Below are 21,500 nucleotides of genomic sequence, written 5' to 3' on the forward strand. Positions count from 1 at the left end.
CTTGCTCTCAAATAGACTAAATTTGATGTGGGTCTATTTTAACTCAAGTGTACACTGTGCAGTATAGTATCCACAGCAAAGCTCAACTGTGATCGTCAGAGAGAGAATTAAAAACGCGGACATTCCTCACTCGTGTATCGTACCACAGCCTTAGCGAGCACCACGGATCTAGACTCTGATCTGATCTCACCTGAGTTATGGAGCCCCCTCGGTAGGAGATCGAGGAATCTGGATGCATTCTGGTCCCCGGGATACCCTTAGTGATGCTCCCGCCTTGAACAGCCGGAATAGAACCTGTGAAGACAGTATAGTTCGTGAAGATGCTAAGAAAGAAAAACGGCACTGAGAGCATTTTATTTGGTCAAAAAGCCTGTGAGCATGGCTGGAATCAAGTCACATGCTGTTGTATTTACAGTGTTATTTACAACCAACATTCAGTCTTAACACTGTGTTTATTGATGTAAGAGTGAAAGCGTGGCTTTATTAAGTTCCCCAACTTTGTATAAAAAGGAGAACTGTGTTGAGACACCACTGGCAGTAATTACGGCTTTGAATATCCTCGAGGTTGCGTCTACTAGCTTTGCACACATGGATCTGGGCAGTTTCTCCCATTCTTCACATCCTCTCAAGCTCTGTCAGATTAGGTGAGCTTCGGCAAACTCAACTCTCCACTGATATTTAGGTTTATGCCTGGGCCGCTCAAGTATATTCAGAGACTTGGATGTGGCTCCAGTGTGGTCCTTGCTGCGTGCCTCGGGTCACTGTCATGCTGAGGAGGTTAATCTTTTCAGCATGACCAAGCTCAACCAAACATGTGGGAAAACTCATGATTTTACTTTGTTATTCAAGGGCGTATGGCAAAACAGTCACATTTAAATATGAGTGTTTTCCAAGATGCGTGATATAATTGGTAACACACTACACCGGAAAGGGGAAAAGATGCAAAAGCAAAACACTGATAACCAGTTTACTGTAGATGGAAATCAAATGAAAGACAAGGCGAGGCACCCACCACGTCCAGCATCATGAGGCGACCCCTGGGTTGGCAAATTGTCGACTTGAGAGGAGGCGCTGCGAGGGGACAACTGTTCCTGCTTTATCACGGGAAAAGGACCGGCTGCATAGTTTGGAAAAGCCAAGGGACAAAGAGAGACAGTGATGAGGGAGACGTGTCTATAGGGATGCATCAGACCTCAATATCAGTTGTGATGAGAAAGTAAAACTTTTTTTTCCTTCTTTTTTTTTTTACTCACCCACTTTCCTTTGATCCATCCACGACAGCCCCATCTGCGTGGGGGTCATCCTCCCATGGTCCAACCCATGAGCTGGGCTGTGCAACTGCACCGGGGTGCCCTGAAGAAACGTCAAAATGGTGATTCATATTATTGTTGCTCTGGCGTAGAAATACGTGTGTCAGATTCTACTTATTTTCATCCATGCGTTAATATTTTTTGTAGCATGAGATTATAGATTAAAAAAAAACTACTAATATTAAATGCTATGGTTTCTGCGGGCCAAATATAACCATGTAGATGCCCTGGTTTTCATTTCTGTGGTGCTGTACCTGTGTGATGGAGCCGCCTGGCTTGGAGGAGGAAATGAGTGGCGGAGGCTCTGGCATCGTGAGGGGCCTCACTGCTGCTAGCCTTCCACTGTCCTGTGGCAGATTAGCGAGTGAGGGGTGGCCGGTTTGCTGGAACGCTGGAAGGCGAGAGAGATGATGAGATTTGACTATTGTGGAGGTTTTGTTCAACGTTCTTGCAATGACGTCGGAGGATCGTTAAGAATATCGAGACCGGGCCGGACAGAGAAGAGGACTCACAGTTGAAGTGGAGCAGGTGTTGGTCGTGACTGATCTTGGCCATGTCTCGTGGGGACATGGGGTACGGGGAGAGAACCGGTCGGCCCAGGTTGGAGGTCCTCAGGTCGTCGGGGCCCAGCGCCTGCTTCTTGGCTTCACCGTGCGGGGAGAAAGCCCGGGACTTTTCTGCAACAACAACACACAGAGTCAGGACAAAAAGCGCAACACTCCGCGAGACCTGCCACTAATCCAAGAAGCTGTCCTTCAGCCACAGCTTCCCTGATGTTGTCGACAACATCAACACCAATGTCATCGGTGTCTACGAGCACACAGAACCCCTCACGCCACTTCCCAGCGAGGGTGATATCATCAACACTGAATTAATACGCCAACATACACAACAAGCCACTGCTAATATTTTAAAGTACACACAGTAAAAATCCAACAGAGGAGGTGATCACCCTGCAGTGTGGTTAAGGTGTTATTAAAGGGAATGGTGTGGCAAGGGGTGAACCTACTTAATCCCTGCAGGAGGGTCAGTAACCACCTCTCGTTGCCTTCCAGCTCTGAAGGGACACAAACACACCACAGATCATCGCATCCTCACAGATTTTTCTCTCTCACACAAAAAGAACATGCACTAACTACAAAAAACTTCGCTACTGTTGCAACATGGCGGGACTTTTGTTTTCACCAACAGCCACATGTTAGTAGATAGTGGCTACAATGGAGCGTAAGAATATATCACACCTGCCTCCGAGTCAGACACCATATAAAGAGCTTTTTAAGATTTTCTAAAAATGGCATGTTAAGAGTTCCCAGCAGCTGCTGCTGCGGTGCCCAGTTGGTTGTAAAAGACACGTCTTTGTCTTACACTGTACTCTCAGAGACTCACATTCCACAAGCTCACAGTAGCTGCACTGAACTAGACTATATTCCCTTCTGGGTCAATAGCAAATACCAAATCATTTATCAGCTCCCTCTCTCCACGAGTGTCCCAGAAACACTTGAATACCCTAAACACTAGAGAACCCAGAATCAAGGTTAGAGCATGTAGCAAGGACCAACTAAGTAAAACTAGATCAAACGCCACTAAAATGGCAAATTATGCAGCATTGACCTCCGTTTTCTTTTAAACTTTTCACGAGTCCTCTGCTCATCTTGTTGTCGTGATTCCATTAATCCTTCATTGTAAAATTGACAACAATGTACCATGTTTACACGCATGCATACAGCCTGCAGAACGGTGACATTGGGGATCACAGAGAAAGAAAATGACGACATGGGGGAAAAAAAGACAAACGCTGGCAATTGTGAGAGGGGTTCCTGTATTTGTAACTTTAGCTTCCTAAACATCCTATACTATCTCTCAATCCTATCGGATTGGTGAAGTATTGACGTGACGGGTAACGTTGGTGATTTATCAGGGTTTTTTCTGTCGTGATGCAGGTGTGCGTACCATCCTTGTCACTGGTGGAGGGGCTGCGAGGGCGAATACGAGGACTGCCGCTGTGAAGGGCCTCCCTGTCTCTGTCTGCCTGCAAGGTGTACGGCTGCTGTTTGCCCGGCTGGCCTGGAAGCTGCTGCTGCTGCATTTTGACCTCCTGAGATGACTCCCCGTGAGCCATGGTGATCTGTTGCTGGTACAATGCCAGGGCATGAGGGGGCAGCACTGCCTTGCCACCTCCGCTCCGCTGACCGCCTTGCATGGAGGCGTCTGGCATCTACACACACACACAGGATGAGGGGAAAAGAAAAAAGGTTACAGTCACACCTCACACATAACACAAGGCCACTCCTTCCTGGCATTCAACAGATTGTTAGCCACATACAGTATCTGATAAACATGATGGCAAATAAACAACTCTTATTTCTTGGTAAGCTAATGTTTCTCTAATGCCGGGGATCTAATTTCTTCTCCACAAAGCAATCTCTCCCATCATCCTCCATCTGGCTGGCTTATTTTATACAAATATGACTTAACAATTCCACCTGCTATGCTGTTATCACTGTGAGGAGAGAAACAGAGATAGCATTGATACCACTGCAATGGAAATGTGTGTGTGTTTGTGTGAGAAAGAGGGCTGGGCAACTCAGTTTTCTGTTACGAGACACTTTCCACGGCTGGAGAAGCCTGAGATACTCTGTACCCATCTGTTGTGTGATGGATGAGGGGATGAATGGAAAATACAGTTTCAGTAGTGACTCACAATAGGTGGTATAGCAGCAGCCCTCTGTTTGAGCTGCTTCAGGTCCATGGGCTTCTGCAGCGGGGATGATATGACCCCATCGTGAGTGTAGTTCAGGAGACTTGGCCGTGGAGAAGTCATTCTATACACACAGAGAGAGAAAGGAATAACTTTGTGTGCCTTCTCTTATTGGCTTCTGCCCGCTTCATCCCAAACACATTGCGTTAGAGTTCATATTTCTTTTAAATCGATTAAGAAAAAGAAAACATTTGAAAAAGAGGGCAGAGGTTCTGATTGTGTTTCCATCCCACATGCCTGCCTAACAATTCCCACAGAGGACACAAATCCTCAGTCACAAGGTATTTAAGTGATCAAATGATGGCAAAAGAAAAAAGACGAATACAAGGGGTGTGTGTGTGTGTGTGTGTTGATCGAGGCTGAGACTGGAAACGGATTGCAAGTAAAAATCCATATCCATGTCTATCACATCTGTCGAAAGCACACAAAATACTCGGAATCAGGCAGACACACACTTTGATGCACAACAACACAAAAGTGTGTGCACACACACACACAGTCCCTTTGTTTGCTTTGGCAGGGAGAGCAGCTTTCCCCCGGCTTTGCCAGTACATGCAGTCTGCTGTCATGGAAAGAATTGAACAAATACCGTGCAAACAAGAGTAATCACTCCTCCCACGCACTTTGACACCCATTTCTTACGGCTTCCTTCATTCATTCATTTATTTTTATATATATCTATCTATATCTATATATATCTCTATCTATATATCTCTATATCTATATCTATATCTATATATCTCTATCTATATATCTCTATCTATATATATAGATATATATATATATATATATATATATACACACACACACACACACACAATAACCTTTTTTTTCTCGTAAAAAAAAAGTGTTAAAATATTGCACAACAGGCATTATTCATCAGGTACAAAGATAAATTGTAGGTGATTTAGGGGGGTTTGTTTAACAGGAAATTCAGAGCTACTGTCGGGTAACTGTGCATGTACATGAAACCAGAGTTGTATTCAAAGCCTTTTTCATTTGCTTCTATAAAACTCTCTAGAAACAAATAAATAACATCCTGAAGACTGGACAAAAGCATGATCTAGTGTTGTTCTGATGTGTGGTGTACATATATATATGTATATATGAATACATACATATATTTGTACAAACTTATATACTCACACACGTGTATGAATTCATTCATACAAAGTAAAAATAAAATCTCTTGATAGAAAAGAGCAACCTGTGGTGCACACACACACGGCTCACCAAATATGGCTTTCCTGCTGTTCAGTGTAACTAGGCAACCAACAACACTTCAGAACCCTCGCTGCTGTATTTTCTGGTATTTGAGTCACGCCACAATAGTAGGACACCAAGTAACCTACTGCTCAAAACCAGAAGACCTTTGACTCTAATAATCTCAAGCAGGCCCAATCATGGCACTGATTTTTTGTAACGTCATCTTTGAGCTTAATAAAGAGCTGAGAAATGAATGTTTTATGTCTCTTGCTGCAAGCTCTTACCTATTCTTGTCCGTGTTGTCCGTCTCCTCCATTTCATCAGCGCTGCAAGTGGCACTAGAGTCACTGTCCCCATGGGACCCTGTTCTGGGCCCGTGGTCCTTCTTGGCGCTCTTGGTGGAGCTTTTACCTTCCTCCAGCTCTGCAGTAGGAGGTTTTTTATCGATGGCATCGCTGGGGGAACTTGGCTGCAGCTGCTCCTTGCTGGTCTCCCCCATCTCCGTCTTTATCTCCTGCTTGATGGCGGATTCGGCATCTTCCTTGACTGGAGGTTTCTCATCCCCTGCCTGGCCCATGTCTGACCCGGACGCCTCCTTGTCCCCGGTGGTGGAGCTGGCCTTTGACCTGCCCGAGCCGTCCTCCTTGGCCTTGCTGTCCTCGGATGAGTGTGGCGAGGGCAAGCTCTCCGTATCAGAGCTGTTGTTGGCTCCACCTGGAAGGGACAGGAGACAAAAGGAAACGCGGATCAGACGACAAGACTGGGATTCTACTGTAAATCATGTTATATCTCCTTGTCCCTTTTTCTTTCATCTCCCCCTCCCCCCATCTCTTTCTGCGCAACCAGATTCTTCACAGTGCCAGTCTTCTCCCTAATCAGGTTTCACTGTACAATAAGGAGGACCTCAAAACCAATTGGGATGATGGACAAAATCCCCCGGGGCTTTAGCGCTCTATTGTGATCGTGCGGTCTACATAGTCTACTTCTACAGCGGGGTTTTTGAATCTGTCATTTCAGAGTATACGTCTTCAGGCAAACAGGGAGCTACTCCAAAGGTTTTGCCGTTACACAACATTACATATTATCAGCGGACGTTGTATTAGGTAAACCTGTACAACAGCTGAGCCTTACATGCTGCCATTTCAAAGATAATAATGTTTAGTTCTGATCGACAGAAAGGTATTAATTCCACTAAATGTGCTTTCGTTTGCAGTGGTGTTGAACTGGACTGCATTATATGAAGGCGTCTCTAATGCCGTGCCCACCCCATTTAAATATATGAGGGGTTAAGAATATTAAAAACCCTCACGATAATGCACTCCTGTACACCACCACTAACTTCAACCATAACAATGAATATAGTTGGATGAACACGTCTCGGAAACAACAACAGGCCATTACAGGCTTCATGAAAAGGTTACTTATAAAGCGTCCAGGGACTGTACATTTTGTACACATGCAAATGTTGACGCAGAACTGTGTTTAAAGCACGGCACTACTGTAAAACCTCAACTATCAAGTGAAGGTTAAATAGACAGCCTTTCGATTGATAGTGTTTTCTTTTGGCTGTTAGCATGTCGCTGTTGGGAGTAGTTTACCTTCTCCATCTTCAGGGGCCTCCTCTTCATTGCCACTGGCTCCGGAGCCCTCCATCTCCTCCTCCTCTGCTGCATACGGGGCACTGGTCTCCTCGTTCTGCAGGGCTTTGCCCTTACGGCGGGCCTTTCGCTCTTTCTCCTGGGTCAAAGCAAAACCACACTAAATAAAAAGAGCCTGGGGAGTCAATAATCTTCAAAACCGGACACAATCGTATTGCTTGGTTGTACACAAAACACATCAATGACTTCTTGAACATCACATGGAGCAAATATGACTCTCAAAAACTGTCCCTGTGTTTACCGATTTCATTTTATGCTGCTGCAGAATCTCATCCAGTTTCTGCCTCTTCTTGTAGTTGAAGTAGAAGTTCTTGCACTGTGACACGGTTTTGGATCCCACCATCTTGGCGATGGCGGACCAATTCCTACCATACTGGAGAAGGCCTGGAAATAACAGATGGGACAGGCAGAGGGTTAGGACAGGACAGCTGCACATGGTGGACATGCGGCCTTGCACAACTACTACATCTCCACTCCACAATCAAATGATATTCTCTCTCCAGTTGTAAAAAAAAAATAATGATGCAAGCTGGGCATAGTGCACTTGTTGTAAAGATTGTAAATGTAATGGTTATTTTTGGTTTATATACCATGATCAATATCTTAATAATCTCTTCCAAGTGCACCGTATGGAAGTATCTCAATGATAAGTCAATAGCCATAAGCATCTGTCTCTACACAGCTGTTAAAACGGTAACACAGCCTGGGAGTTTAGCTCAGGGTGCAACATAGACACAGTCCCACTCTCCCACCAGCAGCGTGGCTTAATGCCATATGCTTCCTAAGTAGAGACAGGGGGGAGAGAGAGATACAGAGTGAAGGGAGAGCGAGTGTGGTGGCTGAGCCGTCAGTCATACCAATGACTTCACCAACTCTCCCAACTGGGGGGGGGGTCATATTCTGACTGACTTTGATGTGACTCAGTTCCAAGAAGCCCTGGTCCTTTGCTCAGTCAACCACATGATTGTGCCTCACAGTGTACATGCACCCGCTGGGCCGGAGCTGTGATAGATCAACCAGTCACGAACCACCCACACCCACACACACACGCACACACACACACACACACGCACACGCACACGCACACTGCATGTGTGCTACAAGAAGAGACGTATAGAGCAGTCAGTGTGTAAGAGCAAGTGAGTGAGAAAGACTGATAGCGTAGACTTTGCTCCAGTGTTGTCGTCGTCCCCCAGAGTCTGCTGTTAGCTAAAGGCAGCTCATTAACAGTGTGTGTTGTAAGAGGCTTAGCTTACACCACCCACTTGTTTCCTGTGCCAGCCTGACAGGTCCTGGCAACAGGACAGCTTCTCAAAGGGTTGTGAGGTGGTGGAGGGGGTGTTATTAACAGGCACAGAGCCAACACCTCCTGGGATAACCTTGGACACAGGTTCAGAGGTCTCTGCATCTCATCGCTTAATGGAGGCAGTAGGACAACGGGCACGAGTCCGAGCCAAAGGAGAGGGAAGGACAGCCGTTTTACAGCCCGGCCATTTCAGCTCTTAGATTAATCAGAAAGACTGACTCTGATGGCAACGCTCTACTCAATAATGCTGTCAATAAGTAACAGCTGCAATAAAAGCTGGGTCGCTTAGTTTAACTTCTACAATAATATTCACAAGACTGTATTTATTTATGTGAATGATGACCAAGATAGGAAGATAAACAGATCACGTGAAATATGAACGAGCATGCCAAAAGGGCGGTAAAAGCTGTGCATCTTCCAGACGTATAACATTCACTGTCATTCGGAGAATTTAATAACGTCAGTATAAAACGAACTGTAACAAGCAACGGTGATCTTCAAGTCTGAGCTGCTGGTGTCTAAAAGCTGCTGTGCACCTACAACCTGTCAAGTGTTAAAGTGGAAGAGCTGTTTCAGCTGAAATATTCATCGCCGCCACTAAAAGGTATCTCTAGGAAAGCTTCTCCGAGGAAGACAAGAAGAGCGAGTAGCCTGACTCGTCCCAATAGGACTGAGACACATGACTGACACTTATTAACCTTTTACAGCTGTCCCACTAGAGGGCAGGGGGGGTGGACTGCCATACAAGCCGGACGCCCTCCACACAACACACAAACAAGAACAGTAGCACACACACATTCAAACAAGACAAACATCTTGCTGCTCCCACTGAACCTGAAGCAATATCAAATGAATTCACTTAAAGTCAACGGTCCCTTTGTTATGACCTCAAGCTATATCCATTATATGCAAGCACACAAAGTGCAATCCTGAAGCAGCTCTGGTTGACTCGGGGCCTTAGTTGCTGGAGGAAACGCACAAGGAACAAACATCCAATCAGCAGCAGCGATACTGAAGCAGGTGGTAGCCTCACGGCCAATCAGAACACGGTATTCCCATAAGCTCCTCCCAGAGAAAAGTCAAATCAACACCTGGTGCAGCCAGAAAGTGGTTGTTCCTGTCTGTCACATGCCTGTGACTCCGGCCGTCGTCTCGTGGCCCCGCGGTGGATAACAGTATCAGACGGTCTGATCTCTAGAGGGGCCGGCCGGGAAGCTCTTCAGGGCTGGGCCTTCCGATCCAGAGCAGAGGAGGTGAAAACAGCTCAGACTCTGCGCTCTTCCTGCCAGCTGGCTTAATACTTGAGCCGGTGTGAGGTCGACATGCTCCGAAACAGCACATGCTCCTGGCCTCTGCCCTCCTTTTCCTCTCACTCCGTCCTCCCTGAGCTCCGGTGAGCGCCTGGTCTGTTCTTCTCCGCCGTGTCTCTCCCCAATGGCGGTCGTCTGGGAAGACTTCCACAGGAAAGTGGGACTGTTGGGCGGTGCTATGTGCTCAGGCTCTCTCTCCCCTCATCTGATCTCTCCTCTATCTCTCTTTTTTTTCTCCTTCCTCCCTCCCTCCCTCCCTCGGTCGGTACGTCCCTCCCCCTACCTCAGTCTGCCAGCAGGCACCGCGGCACGCACACACACACACACGCGCATGAGTGAGTGAGTACACACACACACTCGAACCCTCTCTCTCTTGTTAATACTCTAGCACACAGACGCAAACACACACTCGGGCAGTCCAAGAGTAAACAGAGAGCAGTGCGAGAGTGAGAGAGAGCGAGCCACTGAGCCAGAGAGACAATGGAGAAAAGGAAAGGATACAGAAGTGGAGAGTAAGCAAAGTGAGAGGAAGGGGGAGACGGGGAGGAGGGAGGAGGGGTTTAGTTGATGTTGATACCATGAGAAAGCATAAAGGCTTTCACATTTTTCCTGACTGACCTGCTTTTCATCTTGAATGTGACCTCTCTCTCCAGTCTATAACAACACGGAGTGAGGGGAGAGACAAAGTGAGGGGGGGGGGGGGGGGGGGGGGAGAGGCGCTTGCCAAATCCTCTACAGCCTTTGCCAATCTGGGCCGCTGCCATCTCCCGTCCGAGGGGACGTGGACAGAATGAGAGGCGGCGATGGAGCAACAGTGGAGGTGAAGGAAAATATATAAACATGGCATTCTCTACCTGCTGCTCCTTTAAATGTGCTCTTCCAGCGAGCAGAGCACAGGGGCCATTATCAAGCCGCCTGTCTGCTTGCACCCAAAGCAAAGCCTGCAAGATTAGTGCACTTACATAAACGCAAGCCAAGAAGGGTGCACATGCAATCACACACACACACACACACAACTGGTGTCTTTAAGCGAGGGGCTTTACAAAGACCGGCCGCCCCTCGTATGAAGTAGCAGTCTTTACGAGCGGTGAAGACAAGAGTGATCTATCCACGCCATCCTTTAAGGCAGCGCTGGCTGATGCTGCCATGCCGGAATGCCGATGTCCTGCCAGGCACTATAAATGCCATTATTCTGATCTGTTTAGCTCAAAGGGATAAACACATTAACATCAGGACACCTAAGCCTCCTTAAAACATATACATGCCAAGCACCTGCAAGGGAGATACTATGAGGAAATTGGGTGGGCGGAGTTATGATCTTGGAGTGCGAGTTCTTGGAAGGGGAATCTCCCTTTTGGCAGGTGTGGGGGTGGTTGTCAGAACTGATGAAAAAAAGCGAGAGCAACTCCTCCCCTTTCGGCCCTCCGGACTGTAGCTGGGGTTCTGTGGTTGTGGTTACATAAGCCCTTCATAGAAGCCCTGCTCCCACCAAGCTAATCCGCTGGGATGGAGAGCCCCACTAATCCCACTGCAGGATAATGGAACTAAAGACATTAACCAGGATTACTACACAGGACTGTGTTCCAAGCCAGGCCAGCACCAGTTTCGTAAAAAATAACCTGAAAAAACACACAAACCCATACGTATACACAGACCTAAAATTGCCGGAGACACTACACACACTTAGCAGGAGACCGATGCGATAAACGATGACCAAATGTGGCTTAAATATCACGCTTAAGCTGCTGAGAGCTGCTTGCTTGCAAGAGGCCCTTCATCCACTGTTGATTACAAGGGAAGACAGGTTAAGTTAGTCACAAGCAGAACTGAGAGTCACACAAAGAAAGATGACTCATCATCTACTAATATGGCCACGAGGCAGAAGCCATGAATTTGCAATGAAATTGCGTTGAGTCAAGTACAGAAAGCAGGGCTCCACATTACAAAGATGGAACAATATTTACAAAGACACAGCTTGTAAAGAAAAAGAGGCATGTAAATACACAGCTGAGGCCAACGTTTGGCAATACGAGGAGTCAAAGATAAAGATGTTTATAAATATCAACATGACGGACTGCAACACAGATCACATTTACTGGGAACATGTAAAACTAGCCGATCAGATAAGAACCAGATCTGACCCTCAATCTGGTGCAAAGGACCAGTGGGGGGGGGGGGGGGGGGGGGGAGTTCCTATCCAAAGAGCAGGACGCATTAGAAACCACTGACGGCGAGGAGCTGATTATTTCAGTAACTGAGACTCACGGACCGAACGCAACAAACACCGTGGAACACACTCGGGCAGAGCGCTGGCGATAGGAAAACGGGCAGGAGGTCATCGACCTCTGTGAATCAGCTATGGGCCTCTCGGTAATCTTCAGTCATGTTGAGTTAATGGCTGCTGCATTTACAGGGGCTGGCTGATAGAGGTAGACTTTACAGCCTGCGTGATAAAAAAAAACAAAAAAAAAGACAGGCCGCCTTGACCCAGAGCCACGGCTCTAAAGAGCAACGGGTCCAGTCCAGGCAGACTGACACATAAGCGCATAGACACAACCTAGCAGCACGTGGTGGTAGCTGCCTCACTGACAGGAAGTCACAGCCGCATCACTCGTCTGTGCTTTCAAAAAAACAAAACTGTGCTTGAACTGCTGCGAGTGTTCTTTCTTTCGGCGACTCTTGTTACAATACACAGCGACTAGATTACATTTATACTTCAGAGGGAGAAGAAAGGTTTACACTGCATTACCTTTTTTGGCAGTTTCCATCTCTTCTTCAGTCCAGCGAGAGCTCTCATTCATCTCCAGATTAGCTGTTAAAAAAAATAAAAAATAGAGAACCACCAAGTGAGAGAAGGCGGGAGGAGAGGGGAGGGGGCAGTGGGCAGTTGCCACAAAGTCAGTTAGGGAGTGACTGACAAGAGGAAAGGAAAGAGAGAGAGAGAAAAAACAATAAGAGGGTGGTGGTGGTGGTGGGGGGGGGCAGGGTAGCTTGTGCTGCTTGCCAGTGAGGCACTACAGCGTGGGTCGCTGGGGACTGTTTGTTTTAGATGGAGGAAGCAGGAAACCCAAGGAGAGAAGTCGGTTAATGATTATAGACAAAACAACTGGCTTCTTTCCCCCCGCGCAGCCCACAAGCCAGGCCGACCCTGCCTGGCTGACAGCAGAGTGAGAGCTTCTGTGTCCTCTGTAAGGACCTGTGAAGGGCACCGTGGGCCAGCGAGCAGTCGAAGTTGGGGGGGGGGGGCCTACAGTCAGAGTCACCAGGGGATTCCCTGTGACTAAACCTGTGCTGCAGGAGCGACGGCAGCATATACACACACAACTGCTAAAACATCAAAAAAAAATCCCTGATAGCCTGCAGCGAGAGTGTGCATGGCTGACTTGCCATCTGCGTGGAAACAAAGAGCTAAGCGGGAGGGGGGAGGGGGGTGGGACACTGCTGACACAGTGAATATTGTTTGTCCTCAAATAATACTTTCGTCGACAGGGGGGATTGAAAGTGCAGATCATAAACGTTTCGCCGTTTGGATTTCTTATCATGCCACTTTGTGTCACTCGAGTGTCACTTGGTGGATGAAGACAAAAGGAACAACAGTGCACTCTTGTGGTGTGGGGCAGGAGGCCACAACTAGATCAAAGGTGACAAAGTCAGTCCTGCACGATGGTCGTGAAATACTCATCCGTAAACCTGACACGTTGTCCTACATAACTGCCTTTAGCCATTATATTATCTCAATGAATGAGAAATAAGGTTTCTTGTCCTGGCTGTGTGTTCATCGGGTATATCACAGCAGTTTAATTGTGCGACATGCGTCTGTAGCCGAATGCGAAATGGATTTAAATGTCAAAAAGAGACTGACCGAGCTCATTGTTGAGTGGCGGTGTGGTGGTCTCCTCCACCTCACTGGTCATTGAGCGGGTGATTCGGCCCTTGCGGCGCCCCTGGCTGTTGGCTGTGCGTCGACCCTTAAAGGCCACGGTGGGCTCTTTGTCCTCGGCGTCTTCTCCAGAGGTGTCGTCCCTGTGTGTGAGAAATGTCAACACGGTCAGCAAGAGAAACACAAGAGGGTTTGATGATGGCAGTTTAGCAACTGCAAAAAGAGACATCTCACCAGTGAAATAACACCCATACAACCTTGTCTGAGACTCAAATATGGGCCATGCTGCTATTCAGTTCGTCCCAAAAATGTCATTCAAACGTACTTGTCCATCACTGTCCCTAATGCAGCCTCTACACTGCATGTTTGTCTGCAGGTGACTAGAGGATTCTGCAGACTGAAACACAATCTTGAAAGACAAAATGTTAAAGTGTATACAGACTCTGCTTTTTCTGTCTTTTCTTTTCGCCCCCAAAGATAATTTATCGAGTGTCAGCACAATGGCATGCCAGGAGACAGCCACAGAGTTTGAACCTATACTGCTCCTGCATTCATCTTCCCCCAGCACCATTAATCTTGCTGAGGGGAGCCGGTGGCACTCTAAATATAGGCGAGCCAGCTGTGCCAGCGACAGGCAGGCAGCAGGGTGCACTGGGAGTCACACGGTCCTCTGGACTCGCCTCAGAGCAGGGAGTCAGTAGGCAGTGCCTCATCTTCTTCTTCTTCTAGTCCGACACTACTGCTAATAAATAGGACCTGCCATCGCTTGAAAACTATTGCAGTGTACAGCCTATAGCGTGTGAACACATACAGACATAAGACTGTCATATTCATTGATGAATTATCAGGCTCCAGATAGCAGTCATATTCCATCTGTTGTTTTGCATCCTTTGCTGGCCCAGTGCCTGAAAACACTGTAACACACACACACACACACACACACCTCCTTACACACTGACGTTTCTAATTTACAGCTCGGTTAACCGTACTGATTATTTTCCCCCACCAAAACAAATCCAGACTTAACAGAATTTAAAAAATGAAACTCTGCATCCAATTGGGAAGGGGAGACGCATAAACAGGAAAACAGCTGTTTTAATGGAGAGAATGAAAGAACACTTGAATTTGCAGTAGGTGGAATGTCTGGCTGGAGGTGAGAGGGTTACAGAATGATTGGATTCACAGAAACGGTCCCTGCTCACCAAAACTTACTCCTCCTCCATCTGACCGGGAACAAATCTAAAAGTGTGCGTCGGAGAAATGGGGAACGGGAGAAGATAGCTGCAGCTGTAGAGGTCAGGCTCATACAATGTGGCAGACATGTTTTCACTGTCTCACTCTGTCAGCGTGCTTCTCTAATGGATCAGTGCGTTGAGTCATCTCTGCAGCGCACAATGTTTGGACTGACAAATTCAAGAGGAGTTTGACGCAAATGAGATGACTCCGGGCAGGACGTTTTGGTCAGTATTAATAAGAGACTCACTTCATTCCATCTTCCTTGTCTTCGGGTTCATTTTTTTCTTCATCCCTCTCTCCCTCCTTCTCTTTCTCCTCCTTCTCCTTCTCCTCTTGGCTGCCCCGGTGCAGTTGTTGTTGTTGCTGCTGCTGCTGTTGATGCTGCTGCTGCTGCTGCTGCTGCTGCTGCTGCTGCTGCTGCTGCTGGCCGTGCTGCGACGAGGGAGACGGAAACAACAGAAATCAATCCCGGGTAACTAGATCTACAGATTCACCAACAAACACCTTCACCTTCCCTGTAACCTGTGCACCTAAAAAACATACACTTCAATGTGTGGATGCACACACATGAAAGATGGAAGTGATCACTTAATCGTTTCGCATAGCATTTAAATTTAGTTCACTGTAGAAAGTAACCGTTTCACTTCAGCAGATTGCTCCAATATTTCTCTGTAATTACCAGCCACAGTGCCTTTGAACCATATACTCAGTGAGTGACGCCGCTCTTCCTGTGGCAGATCTGATAACTAAAACACTATTCAGAGAAATGTACTTTGGGCACACAGCTGCAGACCGTATGATGTCTGGCGGGGTTTTTTTTGTTGTCGTTTGTTGAAGAGATAAGACAACAAACCGCACCATTGTGTTTTGAAAAACATGAAACATGAAACCATTTCTATCTTTGACGTATGACTGGTTCACTTTCTTTTTTAAAGTACAGAATAGTTACCAACCTAAAAGATTCTATTCATTTTCTGCATAAACAAAACAAAACAGCATACGAAAGTTCAAAAATATGCTCTTTAAGCACCCAGAACCACTTCCTTACCAATTTCCTGTGTGTCTGGGCTTTTAGGGTTAGAGTTCAGATCACACCAGACATGCAGTGTGACCACAACAACTTTAAACACAGCTTAATGTTGACCAAGCAGACAAACTAAAACTGATCAGAACGTCAGCTCCAAGTAGTTGCTGATCGCCATCCAAAGAACCCAAACTTTTGTTGGTCTCTTTACTACACATCTGCTCTATAAAAGGACACATTACATGTGGCTCCTGGCAAGGGAACATAAAAAGGACACAAATGGAATGGAGAGAGAGTGAGCTACCGAATGAAAGGAGGGAGAGAAACTATGAAAAAAAGAGGGAGATTAGAGAAAGAGGGAAGGCAGAATAGCCAGATCACCTTTCATTTAGAGAAGCTACTTTTATCTCCATTTGCTCAATATCACTAATGTCCTCTCTCTCCCTCCCTTTGAAATGAACTCAGGCAGAAAGCAACAAAAACAACGCAACTCAAAAGGACATAATGGTCACTCAGCGTCACAGTTCTTCCTTCCTCCAGACACATCATCAGGACAACAATCTCCATCCATCCTAACTATAGAAAAATGTTCGCACTGCCCTATAGAAAGTGTAGCTACTCCACGACAGCACTGAGAAAACAAGCCTACAGCTGGAAACGCATTAACATTCAGCTATTACTTCCCCTCCCTCTCTCTAATAGCATTTGCAGTCGCTCTGACATATTGCACTGCACTTTGTGCTCCTCCTCTCCAGCGACCTCCCTCTGAGACAGCAAGCTATTAGTGTTAGCTGCTGCTCAAAGAGATGTGGAGGCAAACCGCCGGGTAATGAGCGAGAGATTTCTTCAGGAAGGATGAGGAGACGCCACCCTCGTACCCAGAGGAAAAGGTCAGCAGTAAATTAATGTGCCATTTCTTTAGCACCCGCCACCACGAGGTTTAACAGCTAGCACCTGATCTGGGGCTAAGTAATAACTGGGAGCTCATTAGCAATAGAAATGAGCTGCGTTTAAAAACTGTCATTATGGAAATAGTGCTGGCGTGATGGGGTTGAGCAAATTGTGGCAATGGATCAGCACACGTGTGACCTTTGCCGTTTTTGTTTTTTTGAACTCTTCATTGTGGGAGTGCTGTGGCTTCGACGAGCTCACTGTTCTGTAAAGACATCACTAGAACTCCAGTGCTTGTAGTGAGAACAAGACACATTTATAAGCAACACAATGTCCCATTTTCAGTAGTTTAAGGATTTTAAATCCTATTGCATGTGCTGTTTTTGCGCAGCACAACGTTGTCTGCTTTGCAAAGTCAACGCATATTCATATCTCCATAGAAAAAAAATTATCTGCTGTCCAACTGGATAAAATCAGAGGAAAGTCTTTGTCAAGTTAAATTCACTGTAGACAAGAAAAATAGGGGAAGAGTAAATACTGGTAGTTCCCGACAAACCAGTTTGATAACAGGGAAGTGCATCAGCCCTGGTGTGTAATGACATGAAATAGAAAACAAGTTTTTGGCCAACTAGCAAATGTGTGAGTTAGCCAAGTGACTGCCGCTGACAACACGAGGCTTCTTAAAGCAAGGGTTCGTGATGCCCTCGGGTTTTCAGGCCAACAAAGCTCATGTGCGATTGGGCTTTGATTTAAAGTACCTGGCTTCTTCCTCGGCGTCTGTAGTTCCTCCGCACTATGTTCTTATAGTTTTCATTCTTTTTGGTCAGGTAGTAGAAGAGCACACACTCCGCCACCGTCTGAAACATTGAAGAAATGAGTTTTTGAAAAATCATTTCCTGAGAAGACTGGATTGCCTAGAAAAAGCAGACAAAAATAATTGTGTCACTACCTTTCGCTCCAGAAAAGATGCAATCAGACCAAAGTTTTTGGGGTGCTGGATGAACCTGTGGGAGGAGAAGAGAAGAAACGCTAGCAACCCGGCACTGGAACGACTCAAAGTCATTGGCACCGACACAAAAGAAAAAGAAAATGAAGACTACGGTTACTTAAAAAAACATTGATCTGACATACATCTAACAAATTATAAAAAATGACACCAAACAATTACAAGTGATCTAATATCTTAATGTATGTTTTGGATCAAAATTATAAGACAAAGAAAGTGAAGCTCTATCTTTGCCTGTGGGTAGACTTTAAAGTCAACTGTGTGGGTTTAATCCGATTCGTCAGCTTGAAATGCCTCCTCTCGTTTCTCACGAAAGGGGAAGATTCACTTCCTTACCAACAACTCACTGACCCACTATCAACCACTCCAATACCACAAGATAACAGAACAGGACATGCTTCAATCCTGTCGCTTAAAAAGAAGCTCATTTGATCATTAATAAAGATAATTTGGGATAGAATGTACAGTTTAGTGTGAAACGCTTTCTGTTCATACATTGTACTCTTGGTGGAAAACAATTTTAGTGTATATTTGGCCAAAGGAAACCCAATCTAGCTGCTCGGGAAATAAAGATAAAAAAAAGGAAATGAAGTCTGCCACTGTGACTTTACCGAGGTGTTGAGCTTACTTCTCTCTGAACGTGTCCTTCTCCTGCTCGCTCCACATGTTCATCACCTGCCGGTCCTTGTACACCTTCATGGGGTCGGCCATCAGTCCATTCATGTTGATGAACTTGATGCGCTGCTGCTCAGCGTCGAAAAGCATCGGAGGGATGACCGCCAGCTGCCGCATTTGCTTCTCCGTGTTCTGGCGTACACAAAGGACACACAGAAACCAACATGGAGTGAGTGGGTCGGTCATTGTCTGACAGCATGGTGCTTGTATTGACTTGGAAGTTCAAGGTGTCTCGTTGGCTCAGCAGTCAATGTATACTCTCACTTTGCTGTCACTCTTCAACCATTACCCGATCTTAAAAGTGAGATGACGTCTGAGGGTAGGAGGGGGATATGGGAAAGGCGCTGTGCTATCTGGAGAAGGTAGGGAGCTTTTCTTGAGATGAGACAACCCGATTGGACACGGTGCTCAGCTTAATGGGACCGGGAACAGGTCTAACGTGCGAGTAGTGGATATCACGGCTGTCTGCTCAGAGCGTGCTCCTCCTTAACACTGAGAGCTCCCAGTGCAAGAGTCTCACGGCCCAACAAGACTTTTAACATGAATTATAAGCAAGACATTTATCTGGTTCTGTCAGTCAGCGCCATCGCAATTCTTATGAAAATTATAGTTGGATATATAATATATTTTTTTTGTCCTAAATTGAATCAGGCAATCGTATTTGGTTTCAACTGGATGTGAAATGTGTGAACTATCAACTTTTAAATTATTGGAATGCAACTATGGCAACATGTGAGCTGAAACAGTATGAATTTGGGAGGTATGTTTGAAGTCAGGTCAAATAAAAGTTAATAAAAATTTTACACAGCGGGCTTGAACAACTGCTAAAAAAATGCTTTTCTTGGACGAGACGGACACCGTTGATCATTCCAAAAGCAGCTGAATCTGCAGGCTACGACATGCAGGTGATTTTATATCCCATGCTGATATTTATAATTTCACAGAACTATAATACAGGGGACGAGTACACAGAGAGAAATATTACTGTTGCACCAACCAATGTGTTGGCTGCGCATGTTATAAATGGAAAGAGAAAAGAGGGACGACAGTAGAAAGACAGACGGGCAGTGAAAACAGCCAGAAACTATCAAAGTTTTGGGAGCATTTCAATTGAAAGCAGCTGCGCTGCTGTGCCTGCCACTGGGCTGCGGTGGCCTTAAAGAGCTAGCATTTAGCTTAGGCTATCCCTGCTAGCTTAGCTACAACACATACTCCAGTGGCATACCATCATATCTGAATAACAGCTGTATCATATGCACATATCGAGTGCCATATGCCTCTGAAACAAATCTACAGTAAGTTGTTCCTGTTTACTATTGCTTTACTTTACTATTACTTTATTACTATGCACTGCCATTAAATAATATTCATAAAGATGATTATATATGGTTTTGAGTGAGGAAGCCAAAAATGACTCAATTTAGAGACTTGCCCAACTTGATTTCTTTTAATTACTGTTTTGCCCTAATTACTAAAGAAACAGGCACATTCATATTTACATGTTATACAAATAAGCCGAGTGAGTGTTTTGATGCACCAGCGTCAGAGTCTTCAGGTTTCATTCCTGGCAGCAGCGCCAACCTCAAATACAAATCAGACGATTTGAACTTCAGGAGTGCGACAGCGTGAATACACCCTGAATGTTTAGAAGAGGAAGTAGAGGGGCAAACATCTTGGGCAGGGGAGCTCACCTCATGCTCGGATATTCCATCGATGATCTCGGAGACCTCATGTTCACTGCGAGCTGCAGACGAGGCCAGCCCGCCTCCTCGCTGCCCAACACGGCTACAGCAGGAAGAACACAGAAGACCTGTCACTCAAAAGCCCACCCACATGTCTGTGACTGAATCAAACCCACTGTTGTATTTCCAATAGGATCAGTGACTAGGCACCTCCAGAAGTGAAGTTCCTTATACTCTTGTGACCTCACCTCTGCATGCGCTCCTGTAGCTCCCTTTGCTTGCGGATCTCTGGGAACTGTTTCTCGTAGTAATCCCGCACCTTGTTCTCCTTGGCTCGGCGCCGCGGATTGCTTTCGATGCGCTCCACCTTCTTCTCCCAGGCTTCCATCAGCTGGTCATAGCGCTGGCAAAATTTCTGTTCCTGGAGCACCGCAGGAAGATAAAGATCTCTCAATCCATTGCAGATCTGCCTAAATATCAATAATCCCTTCCCCGTTTCCCCCTTTGATCTAAAGACAGAACACTAATTGACCAATACGTCTGAGAAACTAAGTGAATTACATTCAGAAATCTTCCTAAGCTCTCTCTACCTTTCCGTCGTGTCCCACCATGAACCTCTACATGTTCAGAAGAGGGCAAAGTGATATGTTGGTATTCTACAGGGAGTCTGGCCTTGAGCCGACAACAGACCACAGCTTCCACACAGGCGGGCTGTAAAGCAGACCATTAAACCTGGCGGAGACACGACCCTCAATAGGCTCATAAACCACAAGGTGATGTCTCTCTACACTCCGCTAACCCCCCCCCCCCCGCAGGTGCGGCATTTGATCTGTTCTCTCTGGCCTCACATCAATTTGCAATAAATATATTGCCTTCTTGTGGATAGATGCAAATTCCATAGCAAGAAACTTGATTTGCTACAACGATCTTCTGTCGAGCTAGTGGATTTGAAGATGTCTGCCTGTCTCTGGCATGCGAGTTCACCTCATTGATCCCGGCTTTATTTATAGTCGTGCTCTTTGGCTCAGTCTACCTCGATCACTGGAATCATTAGAAGTGCTTGCCTGACATGAGAATTCAACAGATGTAGGGGTTGGTTTTTTTTTTGTCGAGGTGTGCGAGAGATTTTTGTTTTGTTTTTCAAAAGCAATCTATTCCCCAAAGCACAGTAAGAGCACTGACAACAGATCATGCTCGGAGCTTTATTCCTCTCTGGTCTGCTTAAAATGGCAACTCACTTCAGGAGCAGCTGGCCCCAGTTTCACACGAGCAATTACTTACCCACTGCTTACGAGCATGGTTTCTCCTCTTGAAGTACAGGATGAGCTTCTTCCTCATCGCCTGGTTTCTAAGAGGGTTGAAGAAGGAGAGGTGTGGAGATTACAGCGGGGCAGAGGGATACGAACACAAGGACACGGTGAGGACATTCACAACACTTCATCACGTTTTCCACTTGATAAATCGATGCATGTGATGTTATCTAGATCCTCGGGTACACATGGTTCTACCCTCTGCAGTCTTTACCCAGTAAACAAACAAAGACCACACTTGCAAACAA

General features: G+C 46.1%; 1 protein-coding gene across 8 annotated transcripts in view; it reads right to left on the reverse strand.

Annotated features, from left to right (window-relative positions):
* ncor2 (nuclear receptor corepressor 2) overlaps positions 1 to 21,500 on the reverse strand; it is a 70,990-nt gene that overhangs the window by 13,474 nt on the left and 36,016 nt on the right. For 2 of the 8 annotated variants that reach the window (XM_079269571.1, XM_079269566.1), the window contains exons 9-28: positions 21,224 to 21,290; positions 20,191 to 20,363; positions 19,952 to 20,045; positions 18,214 to 18,392; positions 17,529 to 17,583; positions 17,338 to 17,436; positions 14,912 to 15,096; positions 13,411 to 13,571; positions 12,298 to 12,360; positions 7,174 to 7,316; positions 6,873 to 7,011; positions 5,559 to 5,988; positions 4,012 to 4,132; positions 3,261 to 3,525; positions 2,320 to 2,367; positions 1,823 to 1,987; positions 1,565 to 1,701; positions 1,254 to 1,353; positions 1,013 to 1,117; positions 191 to 294 (exon numbers count right to left, since the gene is read on the reverse strand). In XM_079269571.1, the coding sequence (XP_079125697.1) occupies positions 191 to 294; positions 1,013 to 1,117; positions 1,254 to 1,353; positions 1,565 to 1,701; positions 1,823 to 1,987; positions 2,320 to 2,367; positions 3,261 to 3,525; positions 4,012 to 4,132; positions 5,559 to 5,988; positions 6,873 to 7,011; positions 7,174 to 7,316; positions 12,298 to 12,360; positions 13,411 to 13,571; positions 14,912 to 15,096; positions 17,338 to 17,436; positions 17,529 to 17,583; positions 18,214 to 18,392; positions 19,952 to 20,045; positions 20,191 to 20,363; positions 21,224 to 21,290 (2,833 nt within the window). Of the gene's footprint in view, positions 1 to 190; positions 295 to 1,012; positions 1,118 to 1,253; positions 1,354 to 1,564; positions 1,702 to 1,822; positions 1,988 to 2,319; positions 2,368 to 3,260; positions 3,526 to 4,011; positions 4,133 to 5,558; positions 5,989 to 6,872; positions 7,033 to 7,173; positions 7,317 to 12,297; positions 12,361 to 13,410; positions 13,572 to 14,911; positions 15,097 to 17,337; positions 17,437 to 17,528; positions 17,584 to 18,213; positions 18,393 to 19,951; positions 20,046 to 20,190; positions 20,364 to 21,223; positions 21,291 to 21,500 lie in introns of all 8 variants that reach the window. The other 6 variants (XM_079269570.1, XM_079269565.1, XM_079269572.1 and 3 more) reach the window with 4 other exon arrangements.

The sequence above is a fragment of the Melanostigma gelatinosum genome (assembly GCF_949748355.1).
Source record: "Melanostigma gelatinosum genome assembly, chromosome: 6".
Taxonomy (NCBI): domain Eukaryota; kingdom Metazoa; phylum Chordata; class Actinopteri; order Perciformes; family Zoarcidae; genus Melanostigma; species Melanostigma gelatinosum.